Source organism: Poecile atricapillus, chromosome 1 (assembly GCF_030490865.1).
Source record: "Poecile atricapillus isolate bPoeAtr1 chromosome 1, bPoeAtr1.hap1, whole genome shotgun sequence".
NCBI classification, from domain to species: Eukaryota; Metazoa; Chordata; class Aves; order Passeriformes; family Paridae; genus Poecile; species Poecile atricapillus.
Window position 1 is genome coordinate 136,246,462 of NC_081249.1, and position 22,040 is coordinate 136,268,501.

The 22,040-nt window shown below is 44.8% G+C and overlaps 1 protein-coding gene across 5 annotated transcripts in view; it reads right to left on the minus strand.

The window, feature by feature from the left end:
* CRACR2B (calcium release activated channel regulator 2B) overlaps positions 1 to 21,272 on the minus strand; it is a 38,454-nt gene extending 17,182 nt beyond the window's left edge. Inside the window, exons 1-7 of one of the 5 annotated variants that reach the window (XR_009276581.1) lie at positions 10,845 to 11,455; positions 9,482 to 9,737; positions 7,982 to 8,093; positions 5,251 to 5,425; positions 2,944 to 3,090; positions 2,549 to 2,639; positions 2,336 to 2,428 (exon numbers count right to left, since the gene is read on the minus strand). Coding sequence is in view for 4 of the 5 variants with exons in the window: in XM_058829479.1 (XP_058685462.1) it covers positions 2,336 to 2,428; positions 2,549 to 2,639; positions 2,944 to 3,090; positions 5,251 to 5,425; positions 7,982 to 8,093; positions 9,482 to 9,737; positions 12,096 to 12,145 (924 nt within the window). In the remaining variant the exon portion in view is untranslated. Of the gene's footprint in view, positions 1 to 2,335; positions 2,429 to 2,548; positions 2,640 to 2,943; positions 3,091 to 5,250; positions 5,426 to 7,981; positions 8,094 to 9,481; positions 9,738 to 10,844; positions 11,456 to 12,095; positions 12,161 to 21,171 lie in introns of those variants that run through there. The other 4 variants (XM_058829504.1, XM_058829488.1, XM_058829479.1 and 1 more) reach the window with 4 other exon arrangements.
* Positions 21,273 to 22,040: the final 768 nt, after the last annotated feature.

The following is a 22,040-nucleotide window of genomic DNA, read 5'->3' on the forward strand; positions in this document are numbered from 1 at the left end:
AGCTGCACTCCAGGCGGCACAAGCCCCCAACACAAACCTGATTTGGTAAATTCAAAGCCTGCTGACATGTACTCAGCCAGTGACTCAATTCCTTACAAATGGCTGGCATAGTCTGGGAAAGAGTCAGACAGATGCAGCTGCCAAAGCATCCCATCTCAGATGACAAGTAGGGATCATAGTGACACTGCAGTATCCAGCCAACCACACCCCAGCTAACCAGGGTCCTCTGCTGAAGCTGCTGCTCCACAGAAACTGCAGTACCCGTCTGAGAAGTTACAGCCCAAAATAATAGTATGCAATCCATGCTTATAACCAGAGAGAAACACCAAGAATCAGGTCTGATCAGGGTAGCAGGTGGCAGAGTCAGCCTCCACATATACACCTTCAGCTTGCCTTTTCTCTCAGCCTACTTTCTGCCCCTCTCAAAATCATAACAAAGCCGGACACCATGGCAGAAGATGAATTTTTTTCTTGCTACCCTCCTCTCTGCCAGCACACATGTGCAACTGTCAAGAGTAGGAATGAATAGATCTCATCTTTCCTAGGTTCCTTGAAACACAAGCCTTACCTCTCGTCCCTGAGGATAGAAGGGCAAGCCACATCCAGCTTTGCCTGGAGTCCTCCAGTCCTGTGAACACTGGGGAATATTTCAGCAAGACTACTATATACATTCAGCAGTGGAGTTGAGACTGAAGCCAGCAATCCCTGATTACAGCTTTTGGATCTTTTAATATGGCAAGGAACTGGCTTTAAATGAAGCACACCTGCCCCTCCCTAAAAAATCTCCATCACGCACAGCTCTCCCATTTATGTGGTCTGTCCTTGGAAGCGATGCTGTGGCATAGCACCATCACAGTACTGATCTTAGGCCACAAGAGGGACCCGATTATCCACACAGCCCCCTACAAGCTTCAGAGTTAAGAGCACCAGAACTGACTATTTGAGTAAGTGTCCATGCAGCCCAAGTGTTCTGCTCTGACCCTCAGCAAGAGCAGGTGCTACCTAGGAAGAGCATGCCTGAGCTCCTAACTATGGTCCATTCCCCTCATATACCGCTCCCATCTATGGTCCCTGGACTAGGAATGCTAGAGGCCACATCTCTGACTATTCTTCCTTTCAATGATTATTTACAAGCCTATTATCCATTTGTTTGTCCAATTCCTTTTTGAATTGCTGATATTGCCTGCATCTTGGGGCCAAAAGTCCAGCACAAGTGGCAGTATAAAGAAGTGTGTTCTTCTAAATCAAATTCATACTGATCTCATTGAGCATACCTCACCTTTGCTGTTGCAGAGCTTGGGGAATAACAGTTTGGTGACGACCTTATCCATCACTTTTCTGAGTTCATAAAGCTCACGTGTATCTTCCCCTAGTCTCCTTCTCTCCAAAACCTAAAAGTCTAGACTTTCCTGGTTTCTCTTCCTAAGGCAAATTTTCCATTTTCTTAATAATATTAGCACTCTGTACTTTCATGCTCGAAAAGGAGACCAGAAGTGCACACACTGAGCCATATCAAAGATGTGGGCAGCAGGAAAAACACATCCTCTATCTTATTCTCAATATCCTTCCTGAAGGCACCTCAGTTGTGCTGGCTTTTCCAGCTGCTGGACAATGAGCTGGTGATTTCAGAGAAGTGCTGTTTCATCCACATCACAGCTATATATTCAACTGGGATACCCCCAGTCTCCAGCATCTTGCAGGTATCTGCCATAACTTGTTTCTGTGGGGGTCACATCTCAGTTCTTCAGACACGATGGAAAAAGACATCTGGAATGGACCATCCCATACAAATGTCCATGCCAAGGATGGCAGGCAAAAGGAAAGCTTCTGCTTTCATCTTTTATGTGACTGATTAATCAGTATGTCATCAAGTGCCCAAATGCAAGTATACAATATGTACCTAAGTGTCACAGAACTGTTCACTCCAGGTCATTTTGGAGCACCCAGAATATAAAAACTAGAGAAATCTGGCTCTTTTATGTCCATACACATCTTCCTTACACACCACAAAAACCTTCAAACTCAACTTTCAAATTTTTACCCCATCTTCCTTGCCAGCATTATACAATTGATAGGAAGACTGTGCCAAGAGAACACAAAGCAGACAAGAAAATGCATGAACAAAACATTCACAGAAGAGCATTACAGCTAAAGACAAACCAATTATTTGACAAACCATCTCAGCACCTTCAGAGACATGGAAGGACTTCACTAACTAGAGCCAAATTATCTAGTGCTAAACCCTCGGCAGCTGAACACCATTTTCCATCAGAAAACCCCTGAGCAGAAAGCAGAGGGGGACGTGCTTTGTTAGAAAGGATTTGGATCCCGTTACCTTCTTCTGGCGGTAGAGGATTTTCTCCAGCTCCTGCTCTTTGTTGTGCAGCTCCTTCTGGAGCAAGTTACTCCTGTCATGCCTCAGTGCTTCCTGCAGAGGTAAAGATACACCCAGCACAGTAAGAGCTGTTCCTTGGCCAGACAAGCCACCACCTCTACTTCAGAACAAAGGAAGGTTGCCTTCGAGCCAAGAGAGAAAGAGAGAAGGTACCTGGCAGACCAGCTTCTCCCTTTCTACTTTGATCTGTTGTTCCATTTCTTCATAAAGGCACCTGACTTCTCGATCATGATCTGACTCCTTCCTACAAAACACAGTTGCAAGCAGGTCAGGAGAGAAAAAGAGTACAGAAAGGAAAGAGGAGGGTGGAAACAGATTCCTACTAACAGCTGTGTGGAACTGAGTGGGATTTTAACCAGACTGAATGTTATGGGTGAGCACTGCTGCAAAGCAAACCCATGGGAACAGACCAAGATAGAGTCATTATATTACAGCAAGCAATATCTTTTTTACTGGCGCATCCTGTAACCCAGTCTCTCCTTGCATCTGAAGCAGGATCCAAGCATCAGCTGGCTCCTGGCAGCAAATGGCCACGATGTTCTCCTTACCTCTTCAATGCTTGTTCCATAGACTCTCGCTCATGATTCACCTCCTTTATGTATGACGAAACACGCAACAGAAACTCTTCAAAATTGGATAAGAGCTCTGGACGCTCCTTTCGTAGGCGAGCCCAGAGCTCCCGAATCTCATGTGGGCTGGAGCAAACATACAAGAGAGAAAGAAAGCAAAAGAGTTACTGTGTCATCTTGCGGACTGTTATTCCAACTCCAACATGCAATCAGGGCAAACTGCCATTCTCCTGTGATGATCTCTGTTACACCATTACAGCAGAGAGGGAAACTGGACAGTGACAGAACATGCATGCAGAGTGGGATCTATTGTGAGGACAAAATAAAAAAAGTCATCCGAAGGAAGACAAGAAAAATAATCTAGGAAGCAAACATGGAATGACTGCTTTTCCAGTTATTCATCGATAACACGTTTGGTGTCTACATCAAGACTTGGAGAAATTAATATTCAGCAAATTTGCTGTGTGTTATAAAATCAAACTGTTATAGCACGAAGAGTTTAGCAAACATCACTGGTGGTTTTCTTACACTCAGAATCTACTGGTGGCTGCTACACTCCTCATTTTTTTTAAAGGTTTGGAAACCGAGGCACAAAAAAAAGATGCAAATTTGCTCAAGCATCATATCAGGATAACAATGGAGGAAGCCCTGGAGAACCAAAGAAGTCTCTGAACCTGCAATAATGATTATACTGTTTTAACATTTAATTCATTGCAACTTGAACACAGCACTTATGAACTTCATTCCCAAAGTGTATTGTAAGCCTGCAGACATCACTTCATGTTTCTTTTCAGGGAAGCGCTTTTAAAATTTTTTTTATCATGAAAAACTTTTTAAAAATTGCCTTGAAAGATACAGAATAATTACACCTATCGTCAGTATCCAAACAGCTATTTTTCTTTGCCTATATATTTGTCCCCCTTAGTATTCTTTGGGGAAACACACAACCAGAAAAAACCAACCAAAAAGCTTTTGATTTCCTCTGCCAGAATTTCATGACAGCCTTCTTTTTCTGTCTCAAGTTTAAAAAGTTATAGCATTTCATCAAATCTTCATATTTGAAATAAAAGAATATATTGAGTCTTGTTATGAAATGAAACCATTTCTTTCTAGAGAAAGCAGTGAAAATATTTCAGATTCCTGCTCTCACCCCAATTAGCTTCTGTTTGATATTACTGCTTTACAACAGCTGGTTTGGCACAAAGATGTGACATGAAGTAGCTACTGAACTCATTGCATAAAACTGCCACTAAGTGGTCAAAATAAAACACAAGATAATTTCACTTTGAGACTTCTGTTTCCCAAAGCAGAGTTATAAACAGTTGAGACTGTGTTCCCAGAACAGCAATATGGCCTTTCACAGTGTCATCCTGTTGTTTGAAGCATAACAGCTTTCCAGAATTTTTTCCAGACGGAAGCTGTTTATCACTAAAACATGCAGGTGCTTTGCATCACAATGAAAATAAGGGAAAAAAAGTCTGGTTTGTGACAGATGTGCCTCTGAAAGCAGCAAACTCCACCACTCTCAGCTTCTGTCTCCAATTCTGTCCACCTCCTTCCCTAAACTGGACTGCTCCTGGCAAAATGGCAATGCAGTTGGAGTACAAAGCCTGAAAAGAAGTACAGCCACAGATGCAGTTGGGCACCCCAGGTCCTGCAGGTGTGCATCAGTAAGAACCAGTTATGCATAATGCCTCATGTTGGAAAGCCTAAAATAATGACACTGGAGCCAGCAGACTCTACTGGAGCTACATGCAAGGGCATTAATACCAAGTTTCAAGGCTCAGAGGAGCACCCCTTTGCCCAGTTTAGCCTTTCACACTCTTCAAGATCAGCAGAGCTCCAAGCAGCTTCTTGAACACAGATCCTGCACAACGACTCTTAGAACTGATTGTCTGAAAATATGTGAACAGTCACATACCATTTTGGAACAGAGAGCACACTCGTCCTCCTTACCTCATCTAACCCTCACATGCTTCTTTTCATTTGCTGCCTGTGCTGGACTTGTCTGCCACCAGCTGTTCCATTTTACAGCTGTGTTACAAATTTGGGAAACTGTGAAAAGCACTGAGCTAAAAGTAACTGGTACCCGACGAGAAAACCCAGACCGCAAAGCATTTGCTACCACGCATATGAAAACCCAAGGCAGCAGTACAGAGAGCCCAAGCAGTGCTTCAGAGAACAAGCAGCTCAGTTCATCTCTTTGGTCTTTTCTGGCACTTTGAAGTTTTGGTACTGCGAGATCAAAACGGGATAGAAGCAATGCCATGTGACTCCTCTACTTACTCTTCAAACAACTGGGCTGCTCCAAGCTGCTCCATCATGGAGCAGAATCGTTTCTCTTCTTCATCATCATCTGCAGGGTCCAAGTCATCTGACCAGCCTGACTCAAAGGTCTCCTCATGTCTGGAGCAATCCGTTCTCCCAGCCCCTTGACACAATTCAATCCCTATTAACTTTCCTGGTGGAAGGTGAAGAGAAGAAGAATAAACAAAATCAAATCGGATGTCATTGAATAAGCTGCTATTTACATGGCAGCCTGCCAGAGCTCCACGGGAAGCCTCGTGCATGCCGCTGCTGTAGGATACAGCTCCTGGTCAGCGAAGAGCCTCCGTTCTGACGTCCTGAGTGAGGTCAGTGTCCGTTCCGCAGTGCTGGGACTGAAACTGGCTCCCAGCCCAGCCACAGGCTGCCAGGGCTCTGCTCACATCTGCGCGCAGATGAGCCACCACCCACGGCCTCGGGCTGCCAGCACGGAAAGCTGTGCCAGGAGGTCACCGCGCTCCCACGGAGCGGCGCTCCGGGCTCAGCCGCCGCTGGTCCCACACGCTCTGCCCGGGACTGTGTGCCTGGCCCTGAATAGCTCCATGCTGCAGTTCCTCAGCTTAAAAAATGGAGAGGAGGGGCTCATTACCCCTCCCTCCTCCTGTGCTCCCTCTGCTCTGAGCCAAGCGCTGCGCAACAAGGACTGCCTCTTGCTAGGATTGTGTAGGACAGAATTAATTCCCTCCCTAAGCGCCTCCTCCTGCCCCGTCCCACCTTCGGATGGCTTCCAGCTAGCTGGATTCTGTTTCATGCTGAGACACTAATGCCACAAGAACCTCCTGCTACGCAAGGCATGTAACAAATACTGGTGGCTGGGAACAAATCCTTCTCAAAGAAACAAAACAAGCAATCCTATCTAAAACACAGCCCCTCATCTGTATACAGAGGTCATGCCTTCAGCAGCAGTTACTCTTCCTTTCCAAAACACATCTGCTTGGTTCAAAAGGCAGAAATGACATCCCAACTACAAGACCAGGAATCAAGCATGTTCACATGAGATGACAACATGAAGCTACTCTAAGGGGAAAAATATCTATCATTATTATACTTCAAACTTTACCTCTTCTTACCTCCATAAATCCAGAATTTAGCTGCTTCTCTCCCACTCGTACAATGTGCTGTAAAAAAACTTGCAATGTGGAGATCAAGACCCTACTTATCATCAGTTAAAACCTGATGATCAGACAGTTAATTAAGGAGAATGGTTTAGATTAGGCACTTTTGATGTCTGCTTTTGAGAAAGAGTCATTATGTCTCATTATCTCTCTTTTACAGATGGGAAAATTGAGATGGAGATGGGGAAATTGAGGTAGAAAATGATTTGAAGATTGTTTTGATATCCTAGGAAGGAGCAAGGAGCCGTCTCAAGAAGCAGACTTTATTGCAGCTTGAACTACTTTCCTTCGATTTGCCCCTGCACTCTCCATAAGAAAGACAGCCAGGCCAACCTCCTGAGTTAGGGGCAAAGTCTGAAAAGGATTTCAGTGATGCCAGACACAAAGAATAACCATAAAGAAATGCAGAAATTAAGTGTTTTGCCTAGACTGGAGCAAGTGCCATGGACCCAGGCTATCAACATGGGGTGGTACCTGACTCAAATAGAAAACTTGCCTAACTCTGCCAGCAATGGCATGGAGTCAGATGCTCTCATGATGTCCATCTGAGGTAAATGCTTCTTACAATGCGATTTGGGAATAATCAAGTCACAACACAGAGGGAACTGTGGGTGCCAAGGTGACCAAATAGTGCCCGTTCATCTGCAACACGGTGCTGGACTGGAAAGCCCCCACTCCTGACAGGACTCTTGCTTCTGACAAAAGCAGTGGAACCAGCCAACAAGAGAGGCACAGAGCAGGAACAGGTGTAGTCAGCATGCACTCAGTGGGATAAAACAGTCCCTAAACAGGCTGGCCCTAGACAGTTTACTGGGTTTATTTACAGGAATTCTTTGTAACTTCTCTTATGGTGGCTGTTTCTGACCACTCATACTGCAGCATTAAAAGGCTGTCCCTCCCAAGTTGTGAGAAAGCCAGGAGCAAACACAATTGTGAGAAATCAGGACAGCAAAATTCAGGAGCCTCTTCCATCACTTCTGAAAACCCTAGACCACACAAGTGTTCACTTGCTTTGACCTGATCCACTTAACACTTCTGTATGTCCAAGGAAGGTGCTGACAGGTGCAGATTCTCTGAGAGCTGACAAGACAGATGCTTTCTGGTCTGCAAATTCTCCAAAAGAATTAGCATTCTCCTAGTGTTTGGAAAAGACAACAGTAAGAAGGTAAGAAAGGCTTATTTGCCACTCTTCTAGCCTACTAACAGGACTCCTACTAATGCCCTTGAACAGCACTGCTACCAGCTGGGGACAGCTGCCAAGAGGCATATTTCTGTGCAGATGAACAACTGATCAGATAGCCAGGCAGAGTTTGCACCATGTACCCTCTCCAGCAGGAGATGTTCTGGGGCTGGCTCTGCCAGGTAGGCAGGGGACAGGGAACAGCTGTGGGAGAAAGCAGCACAAAGCCTTGAGGGGAGGATACACACCCACCTTCTCCAATTATGTCCACATGAGCACGGGGCATTGTCCTGCGTAGCTGGTGCAGCTTCAGCAAAACCACTGCACTTTCTTACCAACAAAAAATATCCTGTCACAGGTGGGCTTTTCCCTTCCTCTGCCTCTGTGCAGTCCTTACCTAGACCCATGCTGAACTCCACAGGTGTCAAGTATCCTTTATTATTCTGCTCCAAGCTATCAAAAACAGTCTCCAGCTGCTCAGGGGTTAGGGGGAGTTCACTCTGGAGCCGCTGCAAAGACAAAAGAATGAACAAACTTGAGGCATAGCTCAAGCCTTCCATGTGACTGTCCCTGCCTTTCTCAGCTCTGCCCCACAGCAATGTGCCCCTTCAGCACTGCATCCTGCCCAGGGTGCAACAGTCTGCCACTAGAGCTGAGTGATGACACAAACACCAGCCTGGAGTCATTGATATGTTGATTTTTTTCCATTAATGGATCATTCTACCAGGACTTCAGAGAGGGAATTTCAGGTTATTTTGTTTGGAGAAAGCTCAACCCACTTCCAAACCACTGTCTCTAGCTCACTGCCTCCCTCCGTTCCTGCTCAGAGGTGGCACTGCCAGCTCCTGTGATCACTGCTGCTCCCGGGAGAGCTCATGTCTTTGGCCAGGGAGAGAGGTCAGACTTGAGGGTATCTGGATTCAGTTCCAAGCTCTTGCAGAACCTGAAGGAAATGTTCAGTCCATAACAGCAAGTTAGGTTTCCTCTGTCACCTTCTGCCTGCTGGGACCATACCCACAACATGGACAAGAAGCAAAACAATTCCCCTTCATAACACACGTGCAGAGCACCTAGTGTGGAGGGGCACCCAAAGAAACAAATAACCAAGGAGTGTAAACTAAAACCTCATAGCTGTCCATTAACCATGCAGCTTTAGATAAAAACTTAATAAAAATTTGTTAATGTAACTACAAAAATTAGACATCACACAACCCGAAGCAAAATGAGTCAATATTTAAAGTGGCATGAACATGTCAAGTGTTATTTATAGATGTGGGGAGAGATGGGGCAGGAGAAAAACAATCCTCATGTCAACTTCCTGATGAACCTTTTTTAAAACTCACTAAGAACTACAGGGATTTTGTTAACAAGTTCTTTTTTTAACAGAAAGCAGCAAAATGTAGAGCAAATACAGCAAATATAGTTCAGGTCTAAGGTGAGCTTTTAGATTAGGCTTTAGCTGGGATTGTATAACTTTTTTGTCTCAACTTTTTTGAGAGAGATTGATGTATTGTTCATCACGTAGGTTTTTTGGGGGACTTGTTTTGTTGGGCTTTTTTTAATTAAAACAAATTTTTTTTTTTCTTCCAGATTTCCTATCCACTGCATGCTTGATTTTTGTAAGAAAAGTCATGACTTGTTTTATTTTATGCATTCCTTCAAAATTTTGAATTACAATCCCACTTGCCTCAGGCATTCCCTGGAGGTGCAAGGCACTCCTGGAAGTTTTAGTTCCTAGTAGCTGTGTCAGAGTTTGGTTCTTAGAAATATGAATAATTCAGGGGCCACATGCGCACCCACACTTGCCAAGAGTGAAGGCATGCCACACTGTCCCCTATTTTCCCACCCGTGACTTTACAGATCCACCCAGGACAGAGGAAGAATTTTTTTCCCTCACCTGCATGTCCACCTTGGTGATAAAACCCTTCTTATCCTTGTCACACAGCTGGAAGAGCTCCCTTGCCTTCTCAAGCATCTCCACCTGCACATCTTCCATTCTGCTCATTTGGCTGGGAGGAGAAACACGAGGAGCCACCCCATCCTCCTCACCCCCTTCCTCTTTTCCTTCCCAGCGGATGTATCCCAAGAGCACTCCACTCTGGTTCTCCATCTTCTCAAAGTCTTCTTCCCCAGGGCAGGGCCAAACAGAAGAGCTGTGGGGCAGGAAACAGAGAAAACTCAGTCAAATATGACCCTCCGCTTCCAACCCACACGTGATATAGTTAAATGCCTCGAGGGTTGAAAGAACAACATTCAGCACCAGATCTGGACAAAATAACCTTTGAAGTCCCCTCCAACCCAAAGTATTCCACGGTTCTATGAACTGAGCAGAGCGGGGGAAGGAGCTTGAGTCAGGGACACACCACACTGAGGTACACACCTCATGTAGGGAAACCCTGAACACAACATGGGTGTAGCTAAGCCTTCCACACATCTGTAATCCTCCACCCAGCAGGGAGGCTCTACTGCCATCTCTCCTCCTCTGCCTCAGACACACAGTGCAGTCCGAGTTCTTTGCTGGTGAAAGCCAGGTGCCAAGGGAAAGTTTCAGTGGAGACAAGAGGGTGGGAAGGGAACATTTAAAGCACACAGGTAAATCTGCATGGGAGCACAGCAATAGTCCCACATCAGCTAAAATGGGGCTCAAACACTCTGAGCTGCTCCTCTCTGGTCTTGGTTCCTCTGGCAATAATATGTACTTTTCCTTCTCTTGTTGCTTTTCTGCACCATGCCTTTGAGCGCCAAACCTGTATTAAAACTGCAAAATCCCACAGCAGGATGAGAGCAGATAGGAGGATGATCTGTGCAAGTGATAGAAGAAAGAGAAGAAATGTCACTCCCAGCCCTCTCCCAGGCAGGTCCTCTGTCTGGCCTTCTACCTCTGACATTTTCTTGTTAACACTTTCCAAATAGTAGCTCCATTTTTTTTTATTTTTTTTTTATGCTGTTACAGTACAAAGAAAGGTCAGACAATTCTTACAGTGGGAAAAATTTAATAAGCTGGGCACTCCTGACCACTTGCCTTCAAGCCTCTGTTTTGAGAACTCATGAGCTGCCAAACAGAATTTTAATCTGAAACGCTCACCTTTATAGGAAGGAAACCACAAAACTATGGAGACATTTCAGAGGCCAAAGAAAATATTTCCCATCACTTACAAGTACCTAAAGCAAAAAGGATTGGGAGCACCCATTTAAGCTTAGCATTGTGACTGTAAAAATGCCTACAATGCATCCCTACAGCAAGCCACCTTCTGACTTACTGATCTCATGGAGTCAGACACCTTCTCCAGACAGCTCCTCTTCAGCAATGCCACCACATTCTTGAAGCCTTGTTGCACAGATTGCTTTAGATTTCTCTGTCTGCAGTCCTGTTTTCTGCATTGCAGAGCAGAAAAGAGCTGTGCAAGCAAGCTGAGAGCAGATTTAAACAGTGCTGGACAAAGAGGGCTTGAGGGTTGGGTTGCTTGGGTTTTTTTAACCTCCAAGAAATTAAAAGCCATGTACAGATGCCACGATAACAAACAAACTAATTCTGTTTGCACTCTTGGTACAATGGGAGGATAAAGAGCTTGATGGCCAGGAAGAATGTCACATGCGAGAACGATATGAAGCTGACACAAAAGGAGAAGGCAATTATGCCCCACGCTCTTTGACTCTGTTTATTACTGCTGGTCTGTGAGCCAGCGGGTGGTTCTGCTTCACAGAACAAGTAGAACGCTTCATTCCCCCTTTTAAATCAGTGTTTTTCTAGAGCACCTCTGTTTCAAATAAATACCTGTTCAAGTGACACTAAACTCTGCAGAAGGCTACCTATAAATGGGTACTATTATATGCTTCTAGTCAAGTAAACATCCCTTGCAAGCAATGGACACAGAGTTGGACCCAAGCTTTGGGGAATACAGCAGAGGAAAGAGAGGAAGAAAGCATAAAAAATGAGAAGGCAGACCATGTTTTTCTCTCTTGCTGTTTCTCAAACAAACCCTCCTACCAAGCATATTTTGTGTTATGGAGACAATACAGGAAAATTTGGAGACTAGTTAGATTCCATGCATTAGCTGGACAGTCAGTTTGCTTCTGATAGCAAGTCTGTGTATGGAAGTAGTAAAGAAGTCAGAAGGAACACCAGCTTACTTTTCATATTCAAGTAAAAGTGGCAAAGCTGGCCTTGAAAGAAAAACAAGAGATCCAAATATCCCATGCTTCCTAGATTTTACAGGTGATTATAGTGAGGAATAATATTGATGAATGATAATTATTGGCTTCTACATGCCACCTTTCTGAACCTTTTTTCCAGGCCCATTCCTTTTGCAAAGATACAGCCTCAGCACAAGCATCACCCTGTACCAGACAGCAGCATGGGTGGAAAGCAAACGGGATTTCAAAGCAAGAGCCATGACAGGATTGCAGAAAATAGCCAGAATAAGCAAAGGCACAAGTAAGCAATGTTTTCTAAAACATCCCTCTAGCTGTCTAAGACACACTGAGTACCCCAGAAGTAAAGATGACCTTACTTTCTTATTATCAGCTTCATCAGTTCTAGAGCAGCCCACGCAGTTGACATCTCCCCAGCTTTGCTGCAGCAAACAAAAGGTGATGCAAGGAGGATGTTCTGTTCTCTCTCAGAGACATTTTTTTGAAGTTGAAATCCAACCCATTACATCCCTACCTCTAGCATTTCCTCATTTTTTCAAAAGCCCAGCTGTACTGTGGCTCCCAAACACTGTCTGAGTTAAAAGCCTCTTAATTAGTAGAGCTGGGAGCCTGACATGGACAAAAGTCTGAAAGGATTTCACTCGTGTAAAAGACCAAGCCCATTAATTCAATGTTCAGAGCAGGAAGTCTCTTGTCCAAGCTGCTTCAAGTGGCTTCAAGCCAGATGTGGCTTTTTCAATGGTGAGACATCACTTGTACAGGAACAAAGCAGCAAATAAGAGAGAGCCCCAGAAAGCAAAATACATTGCAGCTCTGATGGACTTCTCTCCCAGAAGCCTGTGACTGAGAAATTCTTCCTCTCTGTCCCTGTTTGTAAGGGCACTGCGTGGTGCAGGTGGGGCACAAAGCAAATCTCAGCCTAACAAGTGCTGTCATACCTTCCCTAGTTACAGATCATCACTGCAAGGGACCAGGGCAGCAGCTTCATCAGCACAATGCACATCACAGAAGGACCACTCTGAAAGAGGCTAAGGTCTTTGGAGTACCAGAACTGTGGACCAGTCCCCAAAAGTGAGGCAAGCAGAACTGGCTTAAGTGCAGAAAGATCAGCTTGGGAAGAACCATGCTTTCTTAATGCAAGGGGCAAAGGCCGAGAAGATACGTACAGGCAGCTAATGCTTTTGGTCAGACAAACCTGCCAGGCTCTGCTAGGGGGATGAAGTCAAGCCACCTCCAGTGACAAAGCCAGTGATTGTTACCAAAACTTCTTGTCAGGATTAGTTTTTCCAGGTCCCTTCTGGCAGGAGAAGGTCAACACCAGTAAGGATCAATTTCCACACCTAACCTGGAGTCAGGACTGCATCTTGAGCTGTTGATTTCCATCATAAAAAGGTGCACAATGGGTCACAGCAGAGTTTGTCTAGCCCAGCATTCTGCCCTCAACAGTGGCTGTGAATGGCTGGTGAACGAAGAGTTATAGCAGGGCAAACAAGGAGAAGACTTCCCTGAAGACATCTGCCAGCTAATAGTCACTGCCAGCCTGGCACAATTCCTTCCTTATCTTCCAAGACACTTGTCCAGCCTCCCTTTGAAACTGTATGAAAACATTCATTGTTCCCATGAACACGCTGACAGAAACGGGGTGCCAGCTGTAGCCAATGGGTGCTGACAAAGCTTCATGGGACTATTTTTGGGGTACATGGTTTGACCAGCATCAATTCCACAAGAGATAGAGTCCCAGCTTCCATTCAAACGAGTTCTCAGCCATCTCCACCTCTGGAAACTGTGTTGGAGACCAAAAATTCCTTTCCCAGGGCCTGGGAGATCTAATGGGAGGATGGAAGTGCCAGGGATCTAGCGGGCTCCAACACAACATGCACAAATCACCCTGGTGTGTAATGTTTGACTTCAGCCCTGTCTTCCCCCATGGGTTTGGCTGCCTGTGCTCAAGGTCAGCTATGATACTGCACAGTCCAGGTTTGGGCAGTGTCCAGCACCTGAAAAACCTGATACAGAGCTACCAGGTAACTCCTGCCATACTATATGCTGGGGCTTAGCAAGCAAAAATTCACCTGCTCCTGCAAGACAACTTTCCCAGAGCCTGGAAAGCAAACACAGGTCATCTCGGACACAGCACAGAACAGGAAGTTGCTAGCACCAGCACTCGTATTTCTACACTGAGGAAACTGAGACCAGTCTTACATGACTATTTTAACTACCTAAGACATAAACTGAGGTTTGTCCTCTGCAAAGCTGTGGCAGAAAGTCAGCTGGCTCCCACAGGCTTGGCATTCTTCAGGAAAATCATAAGACTTGAATTTTAATCCTGACTCAGCTGGCCATATGGCCGTGGATAAGTCATGTCACCTGCCTATGCCTAGAGACTGTCAGCTCCTCCAGTTTGGTTCCTGGTGTTTGTGACAGCTGGCACTGTTAGAATCAATATCTGGAGAATGATAATTACATGTGAAACTCAAGCATCCAAATACCTTCAAAGCCTCAAAGCTGAAGAATGAAAAACCTGAACACAGAAACTGCAAATTTCAACAAACAGAACAGACACAAGTTGCTTTCCCTGGAAAAGCGGGGATACTACTTTCAAGGTAGCCACTACAGGGTCATAATTTCCAATTTATTGCCTCAAAAAGCTTCTCCCCTTGTAGCTGTAAGCGGTGTTAAAGAGGTACAGGAAAGTCATGGATAAAATGCTGTCAACAGCCAAGCCCTTATCTAGGTGACCCTGACCACCATGTGCACATGACAACTTTGGGGTGTTGGTGGTTTTTTTTTTCTTTTTTTTTCCGCAGTCCTATGACAAGGAGGAAAGGAAAATTAGGAGTGCAGCCAAATTTCCACAGCTGGTCCTTAGATGACCCTAGTCACTGCAGGGCATTGTGCATGCACTGAATACGCTGCATTCCTAGCAGTCCTCCCCAGTGCAGGACAATGGATCAACAGTTAATGAAGGAGGGAAAAACTAAGCACAACTGGCTGAGTGGCTTACCCAGGACTACAGAACAAGGCCAGTGTTTGGGTCCTGTAAAGGGAACCTGTAAGAGAAAGGCTTTCCTGTACCACTGAATTTTTGGTGACAGAGTAGTAGAAGGGAAAATTAAAGAAGACTCGTTCTAGGGGTACTACAAACTGAAGTGCTCAGATACTTGCTGGGAGGTTTCCCAGAAGACATCCTCCTGTATCTCCGCCTAAGACAATATTATTAGAAACAACAAAACCACCCCCATACTAAAGCTAAATATTTAAGCCAGTTATTTAAACAAATCAGAAGAATACACACCCTTTCCTTTCTACTCCTGATGCAGAAAAATAAGTCTTACAATTTCAAAGGAAGGAATTCACCATGTGTTTAGGCACACAGGGATCACACTCCTGGTGCATACGCTGGACGAGACAGGTTTGATCCCATACGTGAGAAGCTATTACACCAAGAGGAGATGAAGGGCTGGGTAAGGGGTCACTGCTGCAGAAAGCTGTTGCTCCAGCACATTACAAATGCCTAACAAAAGCAGGCCAAGATGCAGTAGGTACAAAGCATTTGTTGCTTGGTCATGGAATGGAAGCAACACTCAGGAGCAGGTGAGCAACAGCTAAGTTTTACAAGAAAAGGACAATAAAAACTTCACAGGTCCTTATACCATCTTATATCAAACATATGCCACTTACTCTGTTTGTTCTACCTACCTGTTGGTCCCAAGGTTTTGAAAGCTAGCAATTGCTATAAAATGTGCTCATTGTAGGTCACAGTCACACCTACACATTCCAGATTTTATAGCACTGTGAGATTTAGTGATCAAATATAGGTATTTACAATTACTGTCCTAGTTGCAGGCAAAAAGCACCTATTCAGTGACAAAAAACACAGCCATACAAAACTGACCAGGTGAAGGCAGAGCAGATCCTGCCAGGGAAAGACACTGAACCCTGTGACAAACTTCCACAGTTGCTAAATTTCCAAAAGCTGCTCAAAGGAACTGGGTACTCACTTGATGAAAATTATTTTAAAAGGCTCTGCCAAGGCTCAGCCTAAAGAGGCTGGGAGAAGGGCAAAAAGAAAGTAGTTATTTCTCTAGTCTACTTTGTTCAAAATTAATTTTTCTCTTTCCTTTCTCTAGGAAATTTATTTCTGTTGTTTGGAATTTGTTTGGGTGGTTGTTGGGTTCTCCCTTCCCAAAGGGAATGGCAGGAAAAGAAATGCACTGAAAAATGAGAAAAACATCAATTGTTTCATCAAAGTTTTTTCTTTAAAAAAACCTAAGAAACCCATACACACCCTGGGCAGAAAGCCTGGAATCAGGTATTCATATCTAGAGCTACACTTTACTCTCTCTCTCTCTTTTAATTGCCTGCACTTGACTGTATCCCTTTAAGGAAACAGGAACAGATCCAGGAACCTTTGTGTTGTTTATTCAGCAGGGGATTAGCCCAGCCTGATAGCCCGGGGCTAACCTGTGCTGCCATATCTTTGATGACTTCACCATGGGATATGCCAGTTAGGACACCAAGGTACATCTCAGAAACACTGATGGGTTCAAGAGCCTTCATCATTCTGAAGAGCAACTTAAAAAAGTGCTCTGCTGCAATTCACTAGTTCCCTTACCAAAGCTCATTAAAGAGGAATTTACCATCATGAACTTCTTGATCTTTGCTAAAAAAATCTTGCCATGGGGAAAGTTGTTTGATTCAGACTCTATTGCTCTTATCACCAAGCAACATGTGAGTGGTAATGGTTTTCTTTTTCCATTTCAAGAGGTGAACAAATAAACTTGTTAAATCTGCACTCACTCATGCTTCCCGACTCAACAACACAACAGAAACCACTGACTGTGCCAACAACTATCAACGTAAGAAGTCTGCAACACAGGTATCTACAGCATCCCAAAACAACATCCTTCACCCCAGAAATTGCCACAAATCCTCCATCACACCCTCGTGCTGCTCCCCAGCTTTGGCATTGCCAGCTAGTGGCATTTTGCAGCTCTCTCACGCTGGCACAGCATTGGCACAGCAAACAGTGAGGGAGAGTGTTTGCACTGGAACCTCTCCTACTAATTGGGCTTTTGGCTTTGTTGGGTTGTTTTGCTTCAGGACTGGAGAGAGAAAGCATCAGATTTTCCTCTAATAATATTTGGGCCAAGAGTTAATTCTCAGCAATTAAAAACAAAATCCAAACCACATTTTTTCCATAAACAGCTAATGGTCTTGGATTTGTCAGTGTAACTAGCACACAGCTGATTTCCAAGAAAATAAAGAGCATGCCTGCAATAAGGCATGACAAATAACAGCTAGTTTAAAAACAAGTCATTTTAGTGAATTTCTTTACTTTATAAAGGCTTACAGGTTTCCTGAAACTTTTCTTTAAAGAGACAGAACAGAGCATTACACCACATAAGGATTCATCTTATATACTGCAGCATTAGCTGAACACCACTAACAGTGCTGTGAAGGTGGAGGTAGATGCTGCTTGGAGTTCAGAAAAGAGATCATGCCTAACACCAAGTATGTTGACAACAGAATATGTGCTCAGGCAGGTAGGCAGGAGGCAAATAAACTTTATTTGCCAGCCCAGATGTGGTAAAAAGAAGACAGAGGACTCACTGCTTGACATCGGATACGCCGGGTCATTTTTGATTCAAAGTAAAAGTTGAGCACTGAGAGCCCAGGCTATGGAGATCCCTGCTCTCTTCTACTCCTCTTTTCCAGGGGTTGTTGAGGCAGGTAGGAATGCCCCATAAGGAAAACAAGATCCAAATTTAATCTGCCAATTAAAGCTCTTCAGGAAACCCAGGGCAGATCCTCAGTTTGTTTAATGGAACATGAGCAGCAACTCCCTCCTGCCCCTTTAGAGAAGGGAGCACTTGCATGCAGAGCAGGTTGTACCACAGACAACAACCAGGATTCAGCACCCTTCTGCTGGGCTCATGCCACCTTTTACTGAACATCTAAGGTGTCATCAAGCTAAAAAAGACCTCAGCTACTGCAGCTCAGCAGGGACACATCAGGAGAAAGGTTGCTGAGGAGACTTATTTTACACCCTGCAAGCAGTGATCAGGTACATGCCCCAGCCCTCAGGAATGCAACCACACTTGGTGTCCTGCAGACAAAAAATTCAGGCTGAAAGAAGGCACACCTCAGTCCTCTGTTGGTGGAGGGCCAGACACATTTTGTCAGTGTTCTTGTCAAAGGCAAATTATGCAGAAACAGCCTTCTGTTTGATAAATGGATAAAATATTCTAAAGGATACACAAAGCTTCAAATGCTAGAATTTAGGGGTTGTGGAGTTGCCTGTGTAGCCAATTCCCGAATGCCAAAGACGGTGAAAAATTGGCCTCCTTTAAGAAAAGGATCCAGGAGCTTCAGCTTAAGCTGGTGATAGCATTTGCACATCAAACAGGAGGAAGCACTTCTCTACAAATCCTTCAAGTGTGTCATCTCACTGACATGAGATGCTGAAAATGTCACAGGCATTCATGAGCTGCAGAAGTGGCCGTTTTATTCTGCTCTGTCTATTACAAAAGGACTATAACAAAAAATAGCTGCTTTGGTGCAAATTTTCTTTTCCACAAATAGCAAAAAAAGTGTCCTAGGAGTGGATCATCCCATTTTTATGCTGGGAAGATGAGGATATCTGCCATTAGCTGCTGCAGGAGACACAGGGCTGGTTCAGCCTGGCTGTTCCTCAGCATGAACAGAGGCTGCTCTCTCATCTGCAGAAACCCCTCTCAAAGTGCATGGAATCTTCGACCAAAAGGCAGAGCATTTGCTACATTTTCACCAGCAAAAAGTCTAATGAACTTCATATTCCAACAGCCAGAGGCCAGGCTTCTCCCCACAATTGTCATGGCCATCATGGGTACTGAAATCCACTCGGTTCTTCCTTCGAGTCCTCAGATTCTAGCTGCCTATATCATACCAGAACAAAGATTTTCCTTTCCCATAAGAAGCTGAATCTCTCCATGACAGCCTCACACCTGGTCTGACTGCAGCAGGATCCCTCCTGAGCAGAGTCACTGTTTCAGTCACCCTCCCTAGGCTTCTTTTGAGTACTTTTCACCCCTGTTGTAAGAGGGAAAAGCATCTGGTGTTGCTTCATGGAGGATGAACTTTCTGACATCCAGCCTCAGGATGCTGAGCAAGAAAAGTGTTCATGGCTTCCTCCAGGTGATTCCCAATCTTGTTTTGCCACTTCTTCATTATATTTCCCAACAGCCACCCACTGACTTGATCAAAAGTCCCTCCTGGTCAGCTGCAAGCTTTCCTCGGCCACTTCACTGCTCTCTTGGTACAAAGACCAAAAATCCTGTGACAATGCCATCTCACCTGGAGTACCAAGGTGTGAGCTCAGAGAAGTGCGCAAGAGCCTCACCTTTGTTGATCAAGATCCTTTGTCTAGAAATCAGCCTCGCACAAACAAAAATTCAAAGACTTACGTTGTCCTCAGATTGCTCCCCCAGCATGCACAAGCACAGATAAAATATCAAACCACATCAGATTGCCCAATCCTTTTCTCCTTTCAAAGGAAAAACTTCTTTTTAGTAAAACATTCACATTGTTTACTGAATACATGTGGTAACCAGCAATTTCTCCTCCAGATAAGACAGCAAGTTCTCTGCAGCACCTAAAACCTCCTTACCCAGAGGGCTGGATACAACTGCTGGGGAGATGCAAGAAATTCAAGCATATTTTCCTCATCCCAAGAAGTTCTCCTCCAATATTTTGAGAGCTGGACACCACTGTCTCACCCCCATAATATTTTCTAGGCTACATGTTAGCGATGGGATCAGCAGGAAAAGCTTTACCTCACTGTTCTGAACCTGCAGGATGCACTTAAAAAACAAAAAAAGGTTTGTAAACATTAATGAGTAGGAATGAGTATGGACAGGATTTCTGGGCACCACAGCTCCCTGTACAAGTATCTCTCTGGCTGATGCTGTATTGGTTTTGCCCAGGAGGGATGCATGGACAGTTTGACCTTTCTGCAAATGTTGTTAAAACAACAAACAGAGCTGAGGCAGGTGGGAGAAGCCAATTTCCAGGAAGATGGTTAACCCATTCTCTGCCTCTCAGAGAGGAAAATTGCCCTTTGCACAGGTGTGTGACACTTGGTTACCTCTCACCTCTTGATCTACCTGCCAAGAGTGAGTATAAAGGTAAAAATCCACTCCTTCCTGTGAGCTCAGGAGCTGTTGGCTATGCTGTGCAAAACACCTTTCTTGAAATACCAGTGTAACCTATGTGCTGGAAAAGGGTGAAGTCCATGCCCTGAGTAGACACCTCTTGGCTGTCAGACCATTGAGGGGAGCACAGGTAGAGTCTTGAACCCAAATACCACCACCCCCCATCCCAAAAGAAGAAAGGATCAGTCTGAATGTACAAGAATCCTTGTGAGTACAAGGTATCAGAAATATCCTCTCCTTTTCTCACTCAGAAGGGACAATCACAACAAAATACAAAAAACCTCAGGCTTCTACAAGACAAAAAACTAGAGAACACAAGCCTTGAGCTTCTCCTCCACAAAGCAGGATAACACATGAAGGGCACCTGTTCGTGGCATACCAGGCCCAGCTTAGCACAAGGAACAATCAAAGCAAGCAACAGCATTTGAAGCAAAGTTGGAAGCAGATGCCATTTGAGAGGTGCTTTAGTTCAGCATGTACAGCTGTTCTAGGAAAAGTAAAATCACTGCAGGCTTGGGGCGATATTCCTCTCTTTGACATAAACTGTCACTGAGTCAGAAGCCCACAGCAGGAACAATGACCTGGGATTACAAAAAGGGTGGAGGGGAATAGGAGAATAGCTATGTTTATGAGAGATAGCGGGAAATTTCCTGCCAAATGCTTCTAAAGAAAAATTTCTAGCTGTCTTCAGAAAGCATGCAGCAGACAAATCTTAGTGGCTTTTTTTTTTTTTTTAAAAAAAAGAAATGGATGTCTTGAGCCGGTCTCATTAAAAACTATCTTGCACATTCTAATATTCATCTATTATTCCAAATCAGCAGTTTCCCAAATCAGTAAGTCACTAGAATCAGTTAAGCATCTTGCAGAACCACATCAGAACTGAGAGCAAGTTCCTTCAATTCAACATTTGCAAAGACCTTGAGTGATCCAAACTGAAGCATTAATTAATTAAGCACCCCCAGCTCTTGAAAACCAATCAATAAATTTTCCTTCCTCTGTCATGGGAATAACAACTGGTTTTTGCAGTGATCTACAATGCCACTGCACTCAGTGAGCTCCACTCTGCTGCTTTAAAGCAAAAGCAGGAAGTCAGAACAGAAAATTCCTAGGGAGAAACTCTGCTGAGACACAGCAACTCACAAACTCGTCCAGACTTCCTGCTAAAATAATTCTTTGCCCAAATGAGAGACATTCTTCCCTCCCCTCCACCCCATTTTGTCTCTCTGCAGGCATCCCCCAATACCTGGAGCAGCAGGACAGTGTTGCTCCCCTTCCCTGGAACCAGCAGTATATTCCACAGCAGAAAGCTAGCGGGGAAGGAACACTGCCACTGTAAATAGAGGATCAGAGCCGGTCCAAGCCAGGAGGTGTGGTCTGCACTGCTCCCTACGCATCCCAGCCCTTTTCCAACACAGCCTAGTAGCCCTCAGCTCAGAAGGCAGCACAAAAAAACCCCTACCTTTGAGCTTCCAAGGTAAATTCCTTGTAATCCTGCCTTGCACACAGCTGTGAGGGAGAAGGGCTTGTTTCTGAGCTGCCTTAGGCAAGAGGGGAAAAAGGGGTAAGAAAGCAGATGATCCCTCACCTCACATTGAACTTCCCTTCCCTGAGAAACTCGAGCTGTGCTTGTACTTAGCTTGCTGCCTTGCCCCCAACCAACTTCCACCAGGCAAAGGCTGGAAACTACCCCTGTGAATCCTGCCTCAAGTTTAACTCCAGTTTTACAAGGCTGGCAACCTGTTTCATAAAGAGAAGCACAGAGGACTCAGGAAAAGAGAGAAGCAAAACATAAAATGACATGGCAAGAAGCATGTTTCCAAAGCATCATAAACCACACACCAGGGGTGGGTGCACATCCCAGGACTGTCTCACTAAAGCAACCAGAAAATGCCACCGACCAGAGCACCACCCTATCCCACAGCATCCCCAAAAGGAGGCAAAGCCGTCTCTGCCTCCTGCCAGCTGGAGATGCTGATGAGGATTTGTCGCTCAGTGGCAGCTCCAGAGTCTCCAGGCAGCACCAAGATGCTCTCAGCTGTGTCAGGTCCTACTCATTAAACCTGAGGTCTTCTCAGGAAAGGTGACAAAGGAAAGAAAAAAGAGTGTTGAGAC